Raw genomic sequence first — 18890 nt, 5'->3', positions numbered from 1 at the left:
GAGTAATTAAAAATAAAAATAAAGAGATTACCGCTGTCAGTCAGTTTATAACTTTGGGTTCGGTATTCCATATCGAAAACGAAAGTTCATTGTGTAAGACAGCCAAGTTTGAATGTTGACGCATTGCAAACGGGTCAAACTGACAAAGATGATTTTGCTTGTTGTGCAACAGTTTACATGCGAAGGGATACTTGAAACATGCTAAATATATTTTTACCAATTTTGTAAAGTCAATTGAGATTCAATCTTTCGATGCGGTGACCTTTTCACTCATGACTGTGGTTTTACGTTGTTTTGAATTTCGTTTATGCTTTTTAACTTGAGAGGAAATATTGCCTGTATTTTGGGATTTTTACGTTTCGAATCAAATATAGACTTTGGTAAATCAGACGGTAAATATTTTACCTGCGCAAAATTAGCATAATCTGATGCACTAACAGCATATCATATTATAAATACTACTGGTATACATTTTATTGGTAATTCAGTATGATCTCTACATTATGGTTGATTGTAATGCAACGTGTTTTGTTAAGATGCTCTGCATTTTCAGTCTAAATGGAGATTGTTTTTGCTGCTAGAAATATATAGGTACAAAAATGTATATGTATATTATGAAAAATAAATTGTGCTCTTTCTTTGTTTTGGTGCATCTTTCTTCTGTTTTAATTGTTTATTTACAATTTTCTCTTTACTAATCATTTTCAGCTGAGTCAAGTTTGGAATTATAAGCAAGATACAGAGCTTTGCTCCCAGAACTGAGGTCATGCTTTTGTTCATTCTGAATAGGAAATACCAAGTTTAAAAATCTTAAGTTGAATGTAATTAACTCTTGTGAACAAAAAATTGACTCAAACCAGGCAGAATTGTGAGTTCTGTATCTTGCTTTTAATTTTACGATTGATGCTGAAATTTTGATTTATCACTGGAAATGTCTCACTAAACGTTAAATACTTGTACAGAAAAATTAAAAGGATGATATTCTATAACACCTTTTTGGGGCCCCCTCCTTATACAATGAATCTACACCAACTTTGATGGTTTTTTCAGACACAATCAAATTAAAACAACCTCTTTAAAACAGTTTAAAACATTATTGTTACGGAAATTTTGATTTATCATTCTTTAACACCTTTTTGGGGCCCCCTCCTTATACGATGAATCTACACCAACTTTGATGGTTTTTTCAGACACAATTAAATTAAAACAACCTCTTTAAAACAGTTTAAAACATTATTGTTACGGGGATAAATCTATTATCGCTATTCTTAAGAAAAAATTACAGCGAGGGGTGGGGGTAGATTGACAAGCAAAAAAAAAAGATTTTAAGTATGGCTATGTCTAACTTTGTCAAAAAAAGGGGAGGGGGGAGCAGTTCCGACGCCTATGCACTGATTATACATGTAATAGCTCTTTAACATATTACATGACAACATTTTTCATTCAAGTATATTCATCGATCAAGTGAGGAAGGTTATAAAACATAGCACGAGTTCACGCCTGGTAAACAACAATCGTTTATAATGTGGAAGACCAATTAAATATTTGAATGTTTTTAATTTGAGCACCTTGATGTACAATTTTCCTCTTTAACATATAGGAATCTTTTTAAATAAATTACAATAACTAGCTAGTACAATGTAGATGAAGATGAATATGTACCTATATGCATATTCTCATATATAATTTGATCATTTGATAAAGATAGGGGGAAGAACTAATTGGAAGTTAAGAGTGTACCCCTACCAAAATTTTCTTTTCTATCTTGCATAGGATCTTATTTTAGGTAAAAATAGTATTTCATAAGGCTATAATGTCATAGATGAAGTGAAAGAAAATAAGTGTAAAATTTGGATACAGTTTATTTTATGGTATTCTTTTTTTTAGCTCACCTGAGCCAAAGGCTCAAGTGAGCTTTTCTGATCACAATTTGTCCGTTGTCTGTCGTTGTCGTCGTTGTTAACTTTTCACATTTTCATCTTCTTCTCAAGAACCACTGGACAGATTTCAACCAAATTTGGCACAAAGCACCACTAGGTGAAGGGGATTCAAGTTTGTTCAAATGAAGTGCCACGCCCATTTTAAAGGGGAGATAATTGAGAATTATTTAAAATTTGTTGGTATTTTTCAAAAATCTTCTTCTCAAAAACTATTCAGCCGGAAAAGCTTAAACTTGTGTGGAGGCATCCTCAGGTAGTGTAGATTCACGTTTGTTCAAATCATGGTCCCCAGGGGTAGGTGGGCCACAAGAGGGGGATCAAGTTTTACATAGGAATATACAGAGAAAATCTTTAAAAATCTTCTTCTCAAAAACTATTAGGCCAGGAAAGCTCAACTTTGAGTGGAAGCATCCTCAGGTAGTGTAGATTCAAATTTGTTCAAATCATGGTTCCCGGGGGTAGGGTGGGGCCACAATAGGGGGATCAAGTTGTACATAGGAATATATGGAGAAAATCTTTAAAAATCTTCTTCTCAAAAAACTAGTATCCAGAAAAGCTCAAATTTAAATTGAAGCATCCTCATGAAGTGTAGATTCAAAATTGTTCAAATCATGGTCCTGGGGGGAAGGGTGGGGCCACAATTGTGGGATCAAGTTTAACATAGGAATATATAGAGAAAATCTTTAAGAATCTTCTTCTCAAAAACTATTAGGCCAGAAAAGCTCAAATTAAATTGGAAGCATGCTCAGGAAGTGAAGATTTAAGTTTGTTCAAATTATGGTCCCCGGGGGTAGGATGGGGCCACAATTGGGGGATCAAGTTTTACATAGAAATATATAGAGAAAATCTTTAAAAATCTCTTCTCAAAAACTATTAGGCCAGGAAAGCTCAACTTTAAGTAGAAGCATCCTCAGTTAGTGTAGATTCAAATTTGTTTTAATCATGGTCACTGGGGGTAGGGTGGGGCCACAATAGGGGGATCGTGTTTTAAATAGGAATATATATATATATAGAGAGAGAAAATCTTTAAAAATCCTCTTCTCAAAAACTATTTGGCAAGAAAAGCTCAAATTAAAATGGAAGCCTCCTCAGGTAGTGTAGATTTTAGTCTGTTCAAATCATGATCCCTGGGGGTAGGGTGGGGCCACCATAGGGGGATCAAGTTTTACATAGGAATATATATAGATAAAATCTTTAAAAATCTTATTATTAAAATCTATTAGGCCAGATAAGCTCAAATTAAAATGGAAGCACCCTCAGGTAGTGTAGATTCATATTTTTTTCAAATCATAGTTCCCGGGGGTAGGGTGGGGCCACAATTGGGGGGATCAATTTTTACATAAGAGTATATAGAGAAAATCTTCAAAAAAATTTCTTTTAATAACTATTTGAGATTCAAGTTTGTTCAAATCATGGTCCCTGGGGGTAGGGCGGGGCCACAATGGGGGATACATTTTTATATATAGAGAAAATCTTTAGAAGTCTTCTTCTCAAAAGTTTTAGGCCAGGAAAGCCCAAATTTGAGTTGAGGCATCCCCAGATCATATAGATTCAAGTTTGTTTAAATAATAGTCCAGGGGTAGGGTGAGGCCACAATGGGGGATGAAATTTTACTTAGGAATATATAGAGAAAATCTTTGAAAATCTTCTTTTTAAAGACTATTTGGCCAGAAAAGCTTAAACTTGTGTAGAGGCATCCTCGGGTAGTGTAAATTCAAGTTTGCAAAATCACAGTCCCTAGTGGTAGGGCGGGACCGTGATGGCGGTTTGAATTTTTACATAGGAATATATAGAGAAAATCTTTAAAAATATTCTGGGAAAGTTTTTGGTCCAAAACTCAGTACTTAGTGTGAAAGCACAGGTTATGAGATTAAAGGTAGATTTAAGTTTGATGAAACCATGATTCCCTAGAGAATAGTGGGGCCACGAAATGGGGGGGGGGGGTATATAGGAATAGAGAAAAATCTTAGAGGTACAACAACAAAAGGGGCTTGGTATTTACCAAAAAATAAGAGGTGGATAAAAAATGGCAGATTTTCAATTTTTTTTTTAGCAAGATCTACTGTACTCAGTTGTCAAGATATTTTGATACTGTAATGCTAATTTGATCAGAATTAAGGCAATTGTTGCTCAGGTGAGCGATGTGGCCCCTGGGCCTCTTGTTTTTCTACCGTGGGGCCATATGGCACAATATCCTTTGAACACCCATATTAAGCTCAGGTGAGTGATGTGGCCCCATGGGCCTCTTGTTATGTTCATAATGGCCTTCTCTTAAGTTGTGAAGTTCACTGTTGATGGGGCAAGTGTAGAGGATTTTTAATCACGGAAGGGGGGGGGGACTTAATATGGCCATATAGTGAAATTGCATTGACTTAGGTCACTTGGTAACCTACTGCCATCTGTTGTCCATTACCAATTTTACATTAATTTTTAATTTTATCTTAAAAACTACAAGGTAAATTGTCCCTTGGTTATATCAGATTGATTCCAATTCTATTTTTGGGAAATCTAGCTGCTTCAATTTTCTGTGCATTGTATGCTTGTAAAAATAAACTGCATGCATGTTGTGTGCCTTATAAATGAAGCTGAATATTATTGAAATATTGACCATTAAAGGTCTGCCGGTCTTTTTTCCCCAGAAGTTAACAATGTTTGGCCCTTGGAGCTAAGATTATACCCCCCGCAAAAAAAGCTTGGGAGGGGGGTATATAGGAATCACCTTGTCCATCCGTCCGTCTGTCCATCTCTCTGTGCAAACTTTGTGTCCTGTCCATATCTTTCTTATAGAGAGACACTGGAAGTTCTTACATCACACAGAGACTGTTTATGACCTGAGGGTGTGTCATGACCTTGACTAAAGGTTATTTGGGCAAAGTCAAGGTCACAGACAGAAAAAGTGCAAAATCCATGTCCTGTCCATATCTTTCTTGTGGAGAGACACTGGAAGTTTTTACTTTACCCAAAAATTGCTTATGACCTAAGAGTGTGACAAGACCTTGACCCAAAGTCATTCAGGCAAGGTCAAGGTCACTGGCAGAAAAAGTGCAAAATTCATATCTGGTCCATATTTTTATTATGGAGATACATTGGAAGTTCTTACTTCACACAAAGATTGCTTATGACCTGGGGGTGTGTCATGAACTTGACCTAAAGTCATTTGGACAAGGTCAAGGTCACTTGCAGAAAAAGTGCAAAAGAATTATATATGACATTTTTTAAAATGTTTCGGGAACAATAAAATGTTATGTTATTTTTTAAAAGAGTTGCAATTGATAAAAAATATATTTTTCACCCATTTATTTGATTTCTTTGCACTCACTTGCAGTATATGATGTCAGAAGTGACGCTATTTCTAATATCCAATCAAAATCAATCAAAAATTGACATTTTTCTTATCTTTTAACAAATGGGAAAAAAAAGAGCACATGCTTGAACAAGGAATTTTTTTTGTCAGTTATTAGTCTCAGCTAGTTAGGGCCCCGCAAGGATTTGCGGGTGCCCTATAGTAATCACTCTGTCCGTCCGTCCTTCTGTCTGTCCGTCTGTCACTCTTCCGTCCACAAATTTCCTGTTTTTTTCTAATAACTTTTTTTATGGTTGCCCAATCAAGTTCAAATTTGGTATGGTAGTTCAGTAGGCAGAAATACATATTTTGATGCTAAGTTTGGTTCTCTATGTCTTCTGGTTTGGAGCTGGGGTGGTGGGGTAGATTCCTTAACTATGCATAAGAATGAATGGGCAAAGAGAGATAACTGTTGAGAATGTTACCATTGTATACTTGGAAGGCTGTGCAATATTTGTCCTTTGGGATTAATTAACCTTCCACAGGAAGAAAATCCTAAGCTTTATCTTTATTTGACACATTAAGATTAATTACTGCACTGCCTGTGTAGACTGCAAATGAACTTTGTTTTGCAGTTAAGGTCAATTTTGAATGATGTGTAGTATTGTGTACATTTATTCTTTGAAATATAGATTTAAAATATAATATTCATACTTTATTTTGGTTAAAATACCGAACACATTGATTTTATGATAATTTTATTGAATTCTAAAATCAAGATATATATTATATTTTTTAATTAGGGCTTTTCGACTTTCGGTCGAAAAGACCTACTGTTTTCGTTCTGTTTTATTATTATTATTCTTCTCGACAAAGTTTCGTCAGCGATTTTTTTAAAACGGAACCGAAAAATAAAAATTTAATGTTAGATTCTTAATTTTGTTTAGTTCTCCCGTATGTCCCTTTTTGGACTTCCGGTCTGTATACTTCAGGTTTACACATGCAAAAAACAAAATATATTAAAAGGACCTTAGAATCTATTTTATTTTTTGATTATAAACTATGAAAATTTTGGATTTAGATACTTCATAGTTTGATATACAAAATTGTAAACGACAACTTTTTTCTATCTCTTGCTGTTTTCGAGATATTAGACTTCAACCTATGAAAAAAGGGGGGACGAAAAAAGTAAAAATTGAAATAACCACCAAATGAGGAATGGGAAATATTAAAACTGTCATAATTATCATATAGGTATTTAAAGTTTCGTTTGAAACAATTGAAAACTTCCGGTTTTATAAGTTGATTAAAAATCGTCTATGGGTGTTAAAATGTTAAAATGTTAAACTGAATTCACGCGTGCCACGTTTTCTCAAACAGTTTTCAAGTAAATATTTTCATATTTAATTTATGATTATAATGAAGGACCAAATACGCAGACTGGAAAAGGTTTTGGGATTAAAATTTTGAAAAATAAGGGATCTAGAGGGGTCAAAGTTGAAAACAGCCCTTTAGCTGTATCTTTTTTATTAGCTCACCTGAACCGAAGGTTCAAGTGAGCTTTTCTGATCACCCGTTGTCCGTCGTCCGTCCGTCCGTCCGTCCGTCTGTCTGTCTGTCCGTCCGTCTGTAAACTTTTCACATTTTCAACTTCTTCTCAAAAACCACTGGGCCAAATTTAACCAAATTTGGTACAAAGCATCCTTATGGAAAGGGGGTTATAAATTGTTAAAATAAAGGGCACAGCCCTTTTCAAAAGGGAGATAATTGCGAAACAGTAAGTTTAGGGTGCATGTCTTTAAAAATCTTCTTCTCAAGAACCACGGCACCAGAAATGCCAATATTTACACAAAAGCTTGTATATATAGTGAAGATTCTAAATTATAAAAATCGTGACCCTTCGACCAAAACTGGGGCCCCAGGCGGGGTTCAAAGTTTAACATAGAAATACATAGGAAAATGTTTAAAAAATCTTCTTCTCAAGAACCACTGCACCAGAAATGCCAATATTTACACAAAAGCTTTTATATATAGTGAAGATTCTAAATTGTAAAAATGGTGACCCTCGGACCAAGACTGGGGCCCCAGGCGGGGTTCAAAGTTTAACATAGAAATACCTTAGGAAAATATTTTAAAAATCTTCTTCTCAAGAACCATTGCACCAGAAATGCCAATATTTACACAAAACCTTGTATATATAGTGAAGATTCTAAATTGTAAAAATCGTGACCCTCGGACCAAAACTGGGGCCCCAGGCGGGGTTCAAAGTTTAACATAGAAATACATAGGAAAATGTTTAAAAAATCTTCTTCTCAAGAACCACGGCACCAGAAATGCCAATATTTACACAAAAGCTTGTATACATAGTGAAGATTCTAAATTGTAAAAATCGTGACCCTCGGACCAAAACTGGGGCCCCAGGCGGGGTTCAAAGTTTAACATAGAAATACATAGGAAAATGTTTAAAAATCTTCTTCTCAAGAACCACTGCACCAGAAATGCCAATATTTACACAAAAGCTTGTATATATAGTGAAGATTTTAAATTGTAAAAAACGTGCCCCTCGGACCAAGACTGGGGCCCCAGGCGGGGTTCAAAGTTTAACATAGAAATACCTTAGGAAAATATTTTAAAAATCTTCTTCTCAAGAACCACTGCACCAGAAATGCCAATATTTACACAAAAGCTTGTATGTATAATGAAGATTCTAAATTGTAGAAATCGTGACCCTTGGACCAAGACTGGGGCCCCAGGCGGGGTTCAAAGTTTAACATAGAACTACATATGAAAAATGTTTAAAAATTTTCTTCTCAAGAACCACTTCACCAAAAATGCCAATACATACACAAAAGGTTGTATACATAGTGAAGATTGTAAAAATCGTGACCCCCGAACAAAAAGTGGGGCCCCAGTAGGGGTTTAAATTTTAACATATGTACATGTAGGAAAATATTTTAAAATCTTCTTCTCAAGAACTATAGTGCAACTGTTTGGGATATTACTATGCATACATGTACATCCTTAAATAATGTAGATTCAAAAAATTGCAACTCCCGGACAATTGATGGGCACCAAGAGGGGTTCAAAATTTTAAACATTTTAAAAAACGTAAAGGAAAAGTTTAAAAATTTTCTTCTCAAGAACTACAATGTTTTAGTTTGTGGAATTTCTATGCATGCATCCTTCGCTTATGTAGATTCCTAATTGGTAAAATCGTGACCCCCGGACCAATACTGGGGCCCCAAGATGGGGTCAAAATTTATTAAAGAAATATAAAGGTAACATGTTAAAAAATCTTCTTCTCGAGAACTACAATGCTTCAATTTGTGAGATTACTATCATGCATACAACCTTGGATAATGAAGGTTCGACAGTTTTAAAATAGTGACCCCTGGACTAATACTAGAGACCCAAGATGGGTTTAAAGTTAAATGTAGAAGTACCGGTATATATGGAAAATGTTTAAAAATCTTCTTTTCGAGAACTACAATGCATCAATTTGTCAGATAACTACGTCAGCACCCTCAAATAGTGTAGATTCGAAATTATAAAAGCCGTGATCTCAATCTAATACTGGGGCCCCAAGAGGTGTTCAAAGTTTAGCATAGAAATATAGAGGGAAAATGTTGAAAAATCTTTTTCTAGGGAACTATAATGCTTCAGCTTGTGAGATAACTAGGCAAGCATCCTTAAATAATGTAGATTCCAAATAATTAAAACTTTAGCACTGGACTAATACTGTGGCCCCAAGAGGGGTTCAAAGTTTAACATAGAAAGATATATTGAAAATGTTTTTAAAAAGTTTTTCTCGAGAACTATAATGCTACAGTTTGTGAGATTACTATGCAAGGATCCTCAAATTGTGTAAACTCTAATGTAGTGGAACCAAGAGTTATCTTTCTTGTGTTCTGTACAGTCTGAGAGTTATTCCTCTTGAAGTGGAACTCTGCTATGTTCAGTTTTTCAGGTTGTGTAAGTGCGGTCCCACGCAGTGCTTCACATTTTCATTCATATGTTACTATTTATGTTGTTCAAGCCAACCATAAACCTCGGACCATAACTGGGTCCCCAGAAAGGGGTTCAATGTTTAAAATAAAAAAAAGCATATGCTACGAAATGTAATGTTATAAGGAACTGCTGTTCAGGTGAGCGATGTGGCCCATGGGCCTCTTGTTTTTCATCTGATTTTTAAAATCTTTTCGGTTTTTAGTTTTGAGTAAAGAGTACAATTTAAAAATTATGGTCCGTAGGATCACTTTTTAACATCTTATAGGAGTTTTATGGGCGTGTATATTGCAACTTTTCAAAAGTTGAAAAAATGATTTAGATAAAGTTATGTCGCTTTGCTCAATGAATATAGAACACAAATACTTAATAGACATACCAAGTTTTCTATTCGAGAAATGAATACTTACTTTTTTGATTTTTTGGAAATATTCTTTTAGAAATTAAAAATATATTTGATTTTAAAGAGACAGTACGGCGCATCTTATCAAAAACCCGACTTGAAAAAATTTTCCGATCGGGTTTGGTATTTTTGTACTACTCGTGAATGTATAAACTTTCAGAAAATTACAAAGTTCTCCGTGCAATAAATCAAATTATATCATGAAAATCAATAATTCCGTATAACCTATCACATAAATACATTGCAACGTGTTCAGAGTTCAGCCTTCTATACTATTACGCATGCGTATTTACTGAAAACAAAACACATGCAGGGCTCGCGAAGAATCTCCTGGACAGGTTTGTTGATAAAAATATGTCTTTTCTACTTCTTATAGGTAAAAACTGTTCAAACTTTTTAAAATAACCACAATTATTATTTTGTAAGCATGTATTTATCGTGTTTATCATACGAGTTGCTACAACCTAAATCTATTTTTATAAATGAGGCTCATTGAGGGGTTATTTGATATATATATGTCTATTCATTTTAAAATGAACGTGAATTGGTAAACCATTTATAAATTATTGTGTAAGAAAGGATGTGTTTCATTTAGGGAATCGCTTTAACCTCGTTTTCCATGATGACCGTAGTGGGACGAAGATCTTGTAATTTTCAGCACGTGTCAATTACTGTCAATCAAAGTCCACGTGGTACAAATAAACGCTATAAGATTTTTCCGGTTTGTAGAACCCTTGAATTTCCGGAAGCTCATAATTACGTTCATTACAAGTATGTGAAAGGGATTTTCATGTATTTCAACTATTTCAATCAACGTTATTTCTTATTTCCTAACTATACAATAGGTAAATCTGAAGTTATTCACACATGTGTTTTCAGCTGTACTGTCTCTTTAAAGTTCTGAACTTATCTTTTTAGTGACATTGCATTACTTATAAGTTTATATTTAGGAACTGATTATACCAAGGCGGTGAAGAGTTTGTAAATAAAAAAATAAGATATGATTTTACCTTACATTTTCAATCAAAAAGGGGAAAGGGATGTCGAAAAGCCCTTACTTTTTGTTGAGGACAAAAAAGTTCTAGTTATTTATTTTATTTTTTTCTGTCTTAATGCTGTTAATTTTAACAGGTAATCAGATAATAACCCCATTTTGTCATTTCTGGGGGAAAAAATCTTATTGTAAATTTAGAAGAAAAGGATGAGCGAGCAGAACAATTAATCCCCTGGGATTAATTCTCTTGCCTGCTGCAGAAAAGGACTATGTGCGGTTTTATGCATTTTTTGCCCCCAAAATCAAAGTATTAGAAAGAGTTTTATAAATAAGGTGTAAGATACTTGAAATCATATTGGAAATAAAGGTGTCAAAGGCTATCACCACAGTGACGTCATAATGTAGAAATGATGTCATGAAGATTGCATCATTTTGATAAATTGATGTTTTGTAGCAAAACATGGGTGTTTTCCAATGATTTTTCGACTGGGAAACGTCGAGCGCAGGCTTGCTCAAGTACCATTTTTTAGTATAATGTGTATAACTATCTGAAGAAAAACATGTGTTAAAATCGCACTTGAGCAGACCTGCGCTCTATATTTCCGAATGCAAAATATAGAGCAAAAATGAGAATATTTTCTATTTTTTGCAAATTTGCGGGAATTAGGTCATTTGGGTGCCGTCATAGATAAACAGCGAATGAGCAATGATGACTAAAATCAAGATTAACGTTATAGGCATCCTCTATACAATGATTTGTGAAGATTTTATTTTTATACGATACTATTTAAAAATTGGTTGAAATCGGGGGCAGATATTTCACCATACCACACATAGTCCTTTAGAGGCTTATCTCTATCTGTGATATGAAGATTAATGAACACCTTTGTCTGCAACTGATGTTTGTTTTGAAGTTGAGGTCAACCCTGGGTGATAAAATGTATTTGCATTCACTGAAGGCTTGCATTTTATAAAACACCCGTTTAAATCTTTTTTAAATACACATTTAATTCAGTTTTTTTTTTTTATAAGACATGAGGTTATCCCTGTTTTATGCAGACACAAGGTTACTATTTAGAGTTTCTGGACATTCAGAAATTATCTTGAAATTTTAAAAATACAGTTGTTACTTATAATTTTCATATTTTTTTTACCACCTTATATATATTGCAGTTCTTTACATCTTATGCCAGGCATTTATTTTTCATCATTGTTAATATAAAGAGGATGCATGGAATTCAAAGTTTTTTTCACTTCTCTATATTAATTGTCATAGCGGGGCCCTTCCTGACTGGTCAGTTTTCTAGTTTTCTGAAATTTTATACATTCATGAGTAGTACAAAAATACCGAACCCGAAGTCGGTTTTTGATAAGATGCGCCATACTGTCTCTTTAAAAAACATAGAGCAGTTGTTATTGATAGAAAATGGATGGTTAAATTAATAGTATTCATCATTTTCTTTATTAGCAAACTACTTCAGTTTTGATTTTTTCTTAGCGGGGGGTATTAAATTGTGAGTTTGCTCACAGTACCTCTAGTTTGAGATTCCTCCGACTCTTTGCCCCCCCCCCTCCATAAATGTTTCTTAAACATCAAATAATAAAACACAGGAGTACGTACATGTAGTCAGAGAAGTCTTGGATTAAGGTTTAGACCAAGCTGAAGCTTAATATGCAAAAATAAGACCCTCTGACAGGACAGTATAAGGTGACCATGTCAGGCCCATAAGACTAGCTCTTGGTACATTTTTGACTTCATCTCCAGATCCATTTGGCTGATTTCAACCAAATTTGGCATAAAGCATCTTAAGGTGAAGGGGATTAAAATGTGATAAAGTGAAGGTCATGCCCTCTTTCAAAGGGAGATGATGAAGATTTATTGATAATTTGTTTGAATCTTTCAAAAGTCTTCTCCAAACCATTTGGCCAGAAAAGCTGAAACTTGTGTGGAGGCATCCCCAGGTAGTGCAGATTGAAGTTTGTTCAAATCATGATCCTTGGAGGTTGGGTGTGGCTACAATGTGGAGTCAATGAAAAATCTTTTAAAATCTTCTCACAAGGGGGATGGGGGGTTCGATTTTTTACATACCAGTATCATTTCAATATAGGAAGTATCCTCCTGTAGTGTATATTCAAGTTTGTTGATATCATGGTCCCTTGGGTAGTATGGTGGGGCCTCAATTGTGGGTTGAATTTTTACATAGAATTATGAAAAAATCTTTTTAAAAATCTTCCCTCAAATCTTTTGGAACAGAAAATCTTTTATTTGTGTGAGAGCATCCTCAGTTAATAGTGTAAATTCAAGTGCGTTCTAATTTTGATCCCAAGGGTAGGGTGGGGCCTTAATGAAGTTTTTTCATAGGAATTTATTTTGAAAAGTCTTTAAAAATCTTCTTTCATCAACCATGGGCCAGAAAAGCTTAAATGGAAGTATCCTTAAGAAGAGAATATTTAAGTTATGTTCATGTCATGACCCGGGGATGGGGGACCACAATAGTGGGTTGAATTTTACATACATGTAGGAATGTTATGTAATTTGAAGAGATTCAAAATTAAGAGATAGAAAAATAAAATTGTTGTTCAAGTGAGCGATTTTGTGAATGGATCTCTCTTGTGATTTTAAGACTTTCAATGATGGGAAATTTTTTTCTAGCTATGCAGAAGAAGCCTGATGGTGAAACAAGAAATCCAACAGACATTTGGTCTGGAATGGGCTTTTCAAAGTCAATGCCTGAATCTGTCATTCGTGAGCGAATGCAAAGAATTCAAGGTGTTTTGGCCTATTGTGAACCCACAATGGAAACTACCTATGAGGTAAGACTTAAATCACATTTCATAGTCAAGATAACAATGTCCAGACTCTTGAAAATGAAAATGCAACATTAATGAGACATCAACTTATGGGTATCAGTCAGGTGATGCTGATTTTCTCATCCAACATTCACTGAATATTATTTTTGGTCTGTCCAACCGACGTAGGCGTCTTAACCTGGATAAATTTTTGGAGCAGGTCCTGTATCTAAGTTATTACTTGTCCTACTTTCATGAATGATGTATCTTAACATTCTTTTCGACTTAAAAAAACTTGGGAAATGAATTTCAGATGCCTGAGGAGGTTAAGGTTTTTGGAGCAGGTGTTCTTTGATAACCATATTTAAGTTACTAGTAGTTCTATCTTGCTTAGATGTGTGTCATAGGATACTTATGCACTAACAAGCTTGAATGCTGAATCTTAGCCATAGGTTTCGGATGTTAGATGAGGTTAAGGTTTTTGGAGCTTGTTAAAGTTTTTGGAGCAGGTGCCTTTTGATGACTTGATCTTACTTACTGCTGGTCTTATCTTCACCAAACGTGCATGGATGGTGTATCTTATGATACATATGCACTTGACAGGCTTGAATGCTGAATCTGAGCCATAGGTTTCAGATGCTGGATAGGGTGAAGATTTTTGGAGCTGGCTAAAGCTTTTGGAGCAGGTGCCCTTTGAAAGACAAATCTTAGTAATAGTTAAATCTTTACCAAATTTGGACATAAGAAGCATCTTGTAATACTGATGCACTTGGCAGGCTTGATTAAAGGAAATGTCAGCTCGACACCTTTAATGGCTGTTCCGGCCTTTGATTTGAAAGAGAGATAATTTGAGTCTAAAATTCGCCTGCTGGCAAAAGGGCAGAAGAAAAACAGGGGCAAATATTTCCTAGTATACAGTATTATTTTCTGATTTAATGTGTTACCTTATCATTTTGTTAACTGAGGTTTGGTAAGAATATGTACAGTGATAAGACATATGTAAAAGAGGAAGTAGAGGATCCGTACACAAAGAGGATTATTATATAATTTTAATTTGACAATGCTTATGCAGTAAAACACGCTTATAACGAAGTCCCAGGGACGGCCAATTTAACTTCGTTATAAGCGTAATTCGTTATATCCGTCAAGTTTACAACATGCATGAAATAGAGACTTGGGGAATGAAATTCACTTCGCTGTAAGCGTCAATTCATTATAAGCGTGTTCGCTATAACCGTGTTTTACTGTACATGCCATTTTAATGGTAAATATTTATCCTTATAAAGAATAATTAAGATTAAAGATATTTTTTCTCAACACAAAAACTGAAAGTCAGAAAATTAAGGGGGTTGGCAGGCTAGCACTCTGCAATTATAATTATGTGTCTTATGATTTGGCTCAAAATGTTGGATGGCATCACAGAATTACCTGTAAGTGTATTCTCTTATCAATTAATAATTGAATGCATAAGAAAAAATTACTTTAGAAGCATATGGGTTCAAATTCATAAATACTGTAGAGTCATATGTATGCTCCTATGACTGCAATAGTTTAACCTTTATTAATGTATATGTGATTAGATCTAAAAACATAACAAAGCAGTCTTTAACATACAAAAATACAATTAAAAAATTACAGATGTGCAAAAATAAAAAAAATGACAGAGTGCATGACTAGATATTTGACTATATTGGTATAAAACAAATAAACTCAATCTATTTGATAAGGAAAATCCACATTTTACAACATGCCGTTTGCACTTCATTTTCGTGCGGTTTCTGAATGTAAATAAACAGCCTAATACAGCATACTTGTCATGAAGCACTTAATTTTCCCTACAGTTTTTTGTCGATATGTTAAATCTTAAATGCTATAAAAGTTACAAAATGTTAAGTCAAATGATGAACCTGATCAAGCTTGAATACATTTAGCATTGCTATAGAGAGATTCTAAAAAGTAAACACTGGTGGCACAATAAACAGTCAAAATCTGCATAATGATAGCGCCTTGTAAATCAGAGAACATATATATGTGTAACTGGAACCAGTACGACAAGGGCAATAACTCTTGTGATCAAAGTAACTCTAATGTCAAATACTGACTCAGTTAAAAATCAACCGAGATAAGGGGATTCCTGAACTATGGTCAACACTTGAAATGAAAACACCAGTAAGATTTAACACTATCTATTAATGTTTAAAGAGTTGATTTAAGTCAAGGATAGCAACAAGAATTTCATAATAATAGAAAAAAATGGAAATTAACAAACAGAAGTACTCAAAGGGAAAATTACTATGAAAATGGGTATAATCTGAATTTATAATGAACTGATATTACAATGGATACTTAATAATTAAATTAAATTCTACAATTGATAAAAAAAATAAGAAAATGCAAAACTGCCAAATAATTGCCAAAAATCAAAATATGTTCCTACTGGGCCACCATAGAATCTAAAAATAGATTTAATAATAACAGATGAACGATGAATGATGAACGAGCTACATCTAAATATCAAATTTCTTCCTCTATGACAAATGAATGTAAAAATGACTAATATAATCCTCCTTATAAAAAAAAATAAGTTATCTACAACACATTTAACCAGGACTGGGAAAGGGAAAATCTATCTAAACTTACACCCCAAACCTCAAGGAAAATCTGTATTATAAAAAAAAATGCTTTAAACCCTATAAAAATGAACTAAATCCTAACTTCTTAACTCTACATAAATTATGCTTTATTGTGCTAAACCTTACTCTAATCTATTCATAGCTGTAAAACCAAAAGGTTTAAGTGCTAAGAATAGAAAGGGAGACTTACCATTAGGTAATCACTCCCCAACCCAAGTGAAGAAAACTGACTGAACACTCTCTAATATATACCTGTATTCTATTCACTAATTTTAACCAATGAAAACCACAGAAACTAGACTAACTTAGCCCATCAGAGAACAGGTAACTTTATAACTTAGGCAAAAGTGACAACATGGATACTATTTCCTGTAGAGGTGTAACTATAAATAGGATAATTTTTAACTTGTGCAAAATATGAGAGTAGAAAGAATTAAATGATTAACAGTAAGTATTTGAACCTTAAAGAAAAATGCAAACTGTATAATGAAAATAAACAAATTTGTTACAAATAAGACACATTACACCTTCTACCAGTGTTTGCAAAGGTCCTCAGAGATTTACAGGACATTTGGACCGGCACAGTCAAATTATTTACAGGACCGGTTACATTTTTACTAGCCTGAATTTAACATAAATTAGATAAGAATACTTATTTAAAAAACACACAAAAAAGGAGTCAAAGTTATTTATTTAGATTATTTCATATTCCTCTTGAAAATTCAAATAATATATTCTAATTCATCACAATACTATTTCTTCTGTTCTAGACTATTTCAGAATTAACAAGCTAAAAGTTTACAATCTCCCATTCATTTTGACAAGCCAGATGTAAAACTAAAATATTCTGCTTGGTTTTATGTGAGTGAGTTGCATACAACCTAATACTACACAGCTTCAATAAAGCCCCTTTCACAATTGGCGCGCGAGCAGTAAGGACCAAATATTCCTGCGACCGAAAAAATTTAGATATGAATCATTAATTGTTGCCGAAATAATCGCATATGAAAAAAGTATTCCTACAAATTTCGCACGATCTAAGCGAGCGTTGTGCGATAGTAAACGCATTGAATCTTGCAATATATCTTGCATCTGTATGCAACTGTTGTACAATGAAAGCAACTGTTGAAAGATAATACAATAGGAACGCGCGAGAGACTAGGTGATCGGACGATTGAATGTGTGCCAATGTGATTGGACGTGCGATTATGCGTATCATGGTACGAATGATGGTGAGAGTCAGAGGATGTATATACACCGCCTATATCCAGTAGACATAGTTGAAAGCGAGAAAAGATGCCGCACAAGAAGATACAGATATGAAGCAACATTTATTATTATACCTCAATATGATTATTCTATTACATCTGATTGGTCTAGAAAGTCACGTGACATGGTGATGTCATAGGAATGAAAAAGCTGATATGAGCATACGATGAAGACAAATATAATTAAATCAAAAATATTTAATCATTATGATTCTCTTTATATCTCAGAACCAACTTAACTATGTATGATTTATGATAGAAAATTGAGACAGTTACATGGGAAATTAAACAATCATGACGTTAATGTTGTGACTGTTGAAAAGTCAAACATTATTAGAAATCAACGTATTTTGTGTAATCATATGTTGCTCGGTATAATAAAACGTTTATTGCATTAATGTTCAGGGAATATGAAGATTTAATCCCCAGTTAAAACAAATTTCTTTCGGGCGAAGCCCTAGGGACATATAATTAGCTCACCGAGACGAAGTCAGGGGGAGCTTATGCTATACCCTCGGTGTCGGCGTCGGCGTCCGGACCTAGTTAAAGTTCTTTTTGCAGGTCCTGTATCTAAGCTATTACTTGTCCTATCTTCACCAAACTTGCATGGATGATGCATCTGGACCTACTTATGGACTTGAAAGACTTGGATGCTGAATCTGAGTCCTAAATTTCAGATGCTGGAGGAGGTTAAGGTTGTTGGACCAGGTTAAAGTTTTTGTTGCAGGTGCCCTTTGATAGCAATATCTAAGTTACTGCAGGTCCGTACTTCACCAAACTTGCATGTTTGAAACAGGTGCCCTCTGATGATTATATCTTAGTTATTACTTGTTCTAACTTCACCAGACTTCCATGAATGGTGCGTCTTATGATACTGATGCACCAGACAGGCTTGAGTGCTGAATCTGAGCTATAGGTTTCGGATGCTGGAGGAGGTTAAGGTTTTTGGAGCTGGTTAAAGTTTTTGTTGCAGGTGCCCTTTGATAGCAATATCTAAGTTACTGCAGGTCCGTACTTCACCAAACTTGCATGGATGGTGTGTCTTATGACACTGATGCACCAGACAGGCTTGAGTGCTGAATCTGAGCTATAGGTTTCGGATGCTGGAGGAGGTTAAGGTTTTTGGAGCTGGTTAAAGTTTTTGTTGCAGGTGCCCATTGATAGCAATATCTAAGTTACTGCAGGTCCGTACTTCACCAAACTTGCATGGATGGTGTGTCTTATGATACTGATGAACCAGGCAGGCTTGGGTGCTGAATCTGAGCTATAGGTTTCGGATGCTGGAGGAGGTTAAGGTTTTAGAGCTGGTTAAAGTTTTTGTTGCAGGTGCCCTCTGATGATTTTATCTTAGTTACTACTTGTCCTAACTTCACCAGACTTCCATGGATGGTGCGTCTTATGATACTGATGCACCAGACAGGCTTGAATGCTGAATCTGAGCCATAGGTTTCGGATGCTGAAGGAGGTTAAGGTTTTTAGAGCTGGTTAAAGTGTTTGAAACAGGTGCCCTCTGATGATTATATCTTAGTTATTACTTGTTCTAACTTCACCAGACTTCCATGAATGGTGCGTCT

The 18890-nt window shown here is 34.6% G+C and overlaps 1 protein-coding gene and 1 long non-coding RNA gene across 2 annotated transcripts in view; one reads left to right on the top strand and one right to left on the bottom strand.

Annotated features, from left to right (window-relative positions):
- Positions 1–18890, top strand: part of LOC105325916 (protein bicaudal C homolog 1-A) — a 294873-nt gene that overhangs the window by 213243 nt on the left and 62740 nt on the right. Inside the window, exon 15 of the mRNA XM_034458287.2 lies at positions 13279–13439. Coding sequence (XP_034314178.2) covers positions 13279–13439 — 161 coding nt within the window. The remainder of the gene's footprint in view (positions 1–13278; positions 13440–18890) is intronic.
- LOC136270027 (uncharacterized) lies at positions 6763–7736 on the bottom strand. The gene is made up of 2 exons (XR_010707657.1): positions 7412–7736; positions 6763–7078 (listed from the first exon to the last, which is right to left on the bottom strand). It is a non-coding gene; the product is annotated as an uncharacterized lncRNA (long non-coding RNA).

Source organism: Magallana gigas, chromosome 7 (genome assembly GCF_963853765.1).
Source record: "Magallana gigas chromosome 7, xbMagGiga1.1, whole genome shotgun sequence".
Taxonomy (NCBI): Eukaryota; Metazoa; Mollusca; class Bivalvia; order Ostreida; family Ostreidae; genus Magallana; species Magallana gigas.
This window is presented reverse-complemented; position numbering and strand designations above follow the sequence as displayed.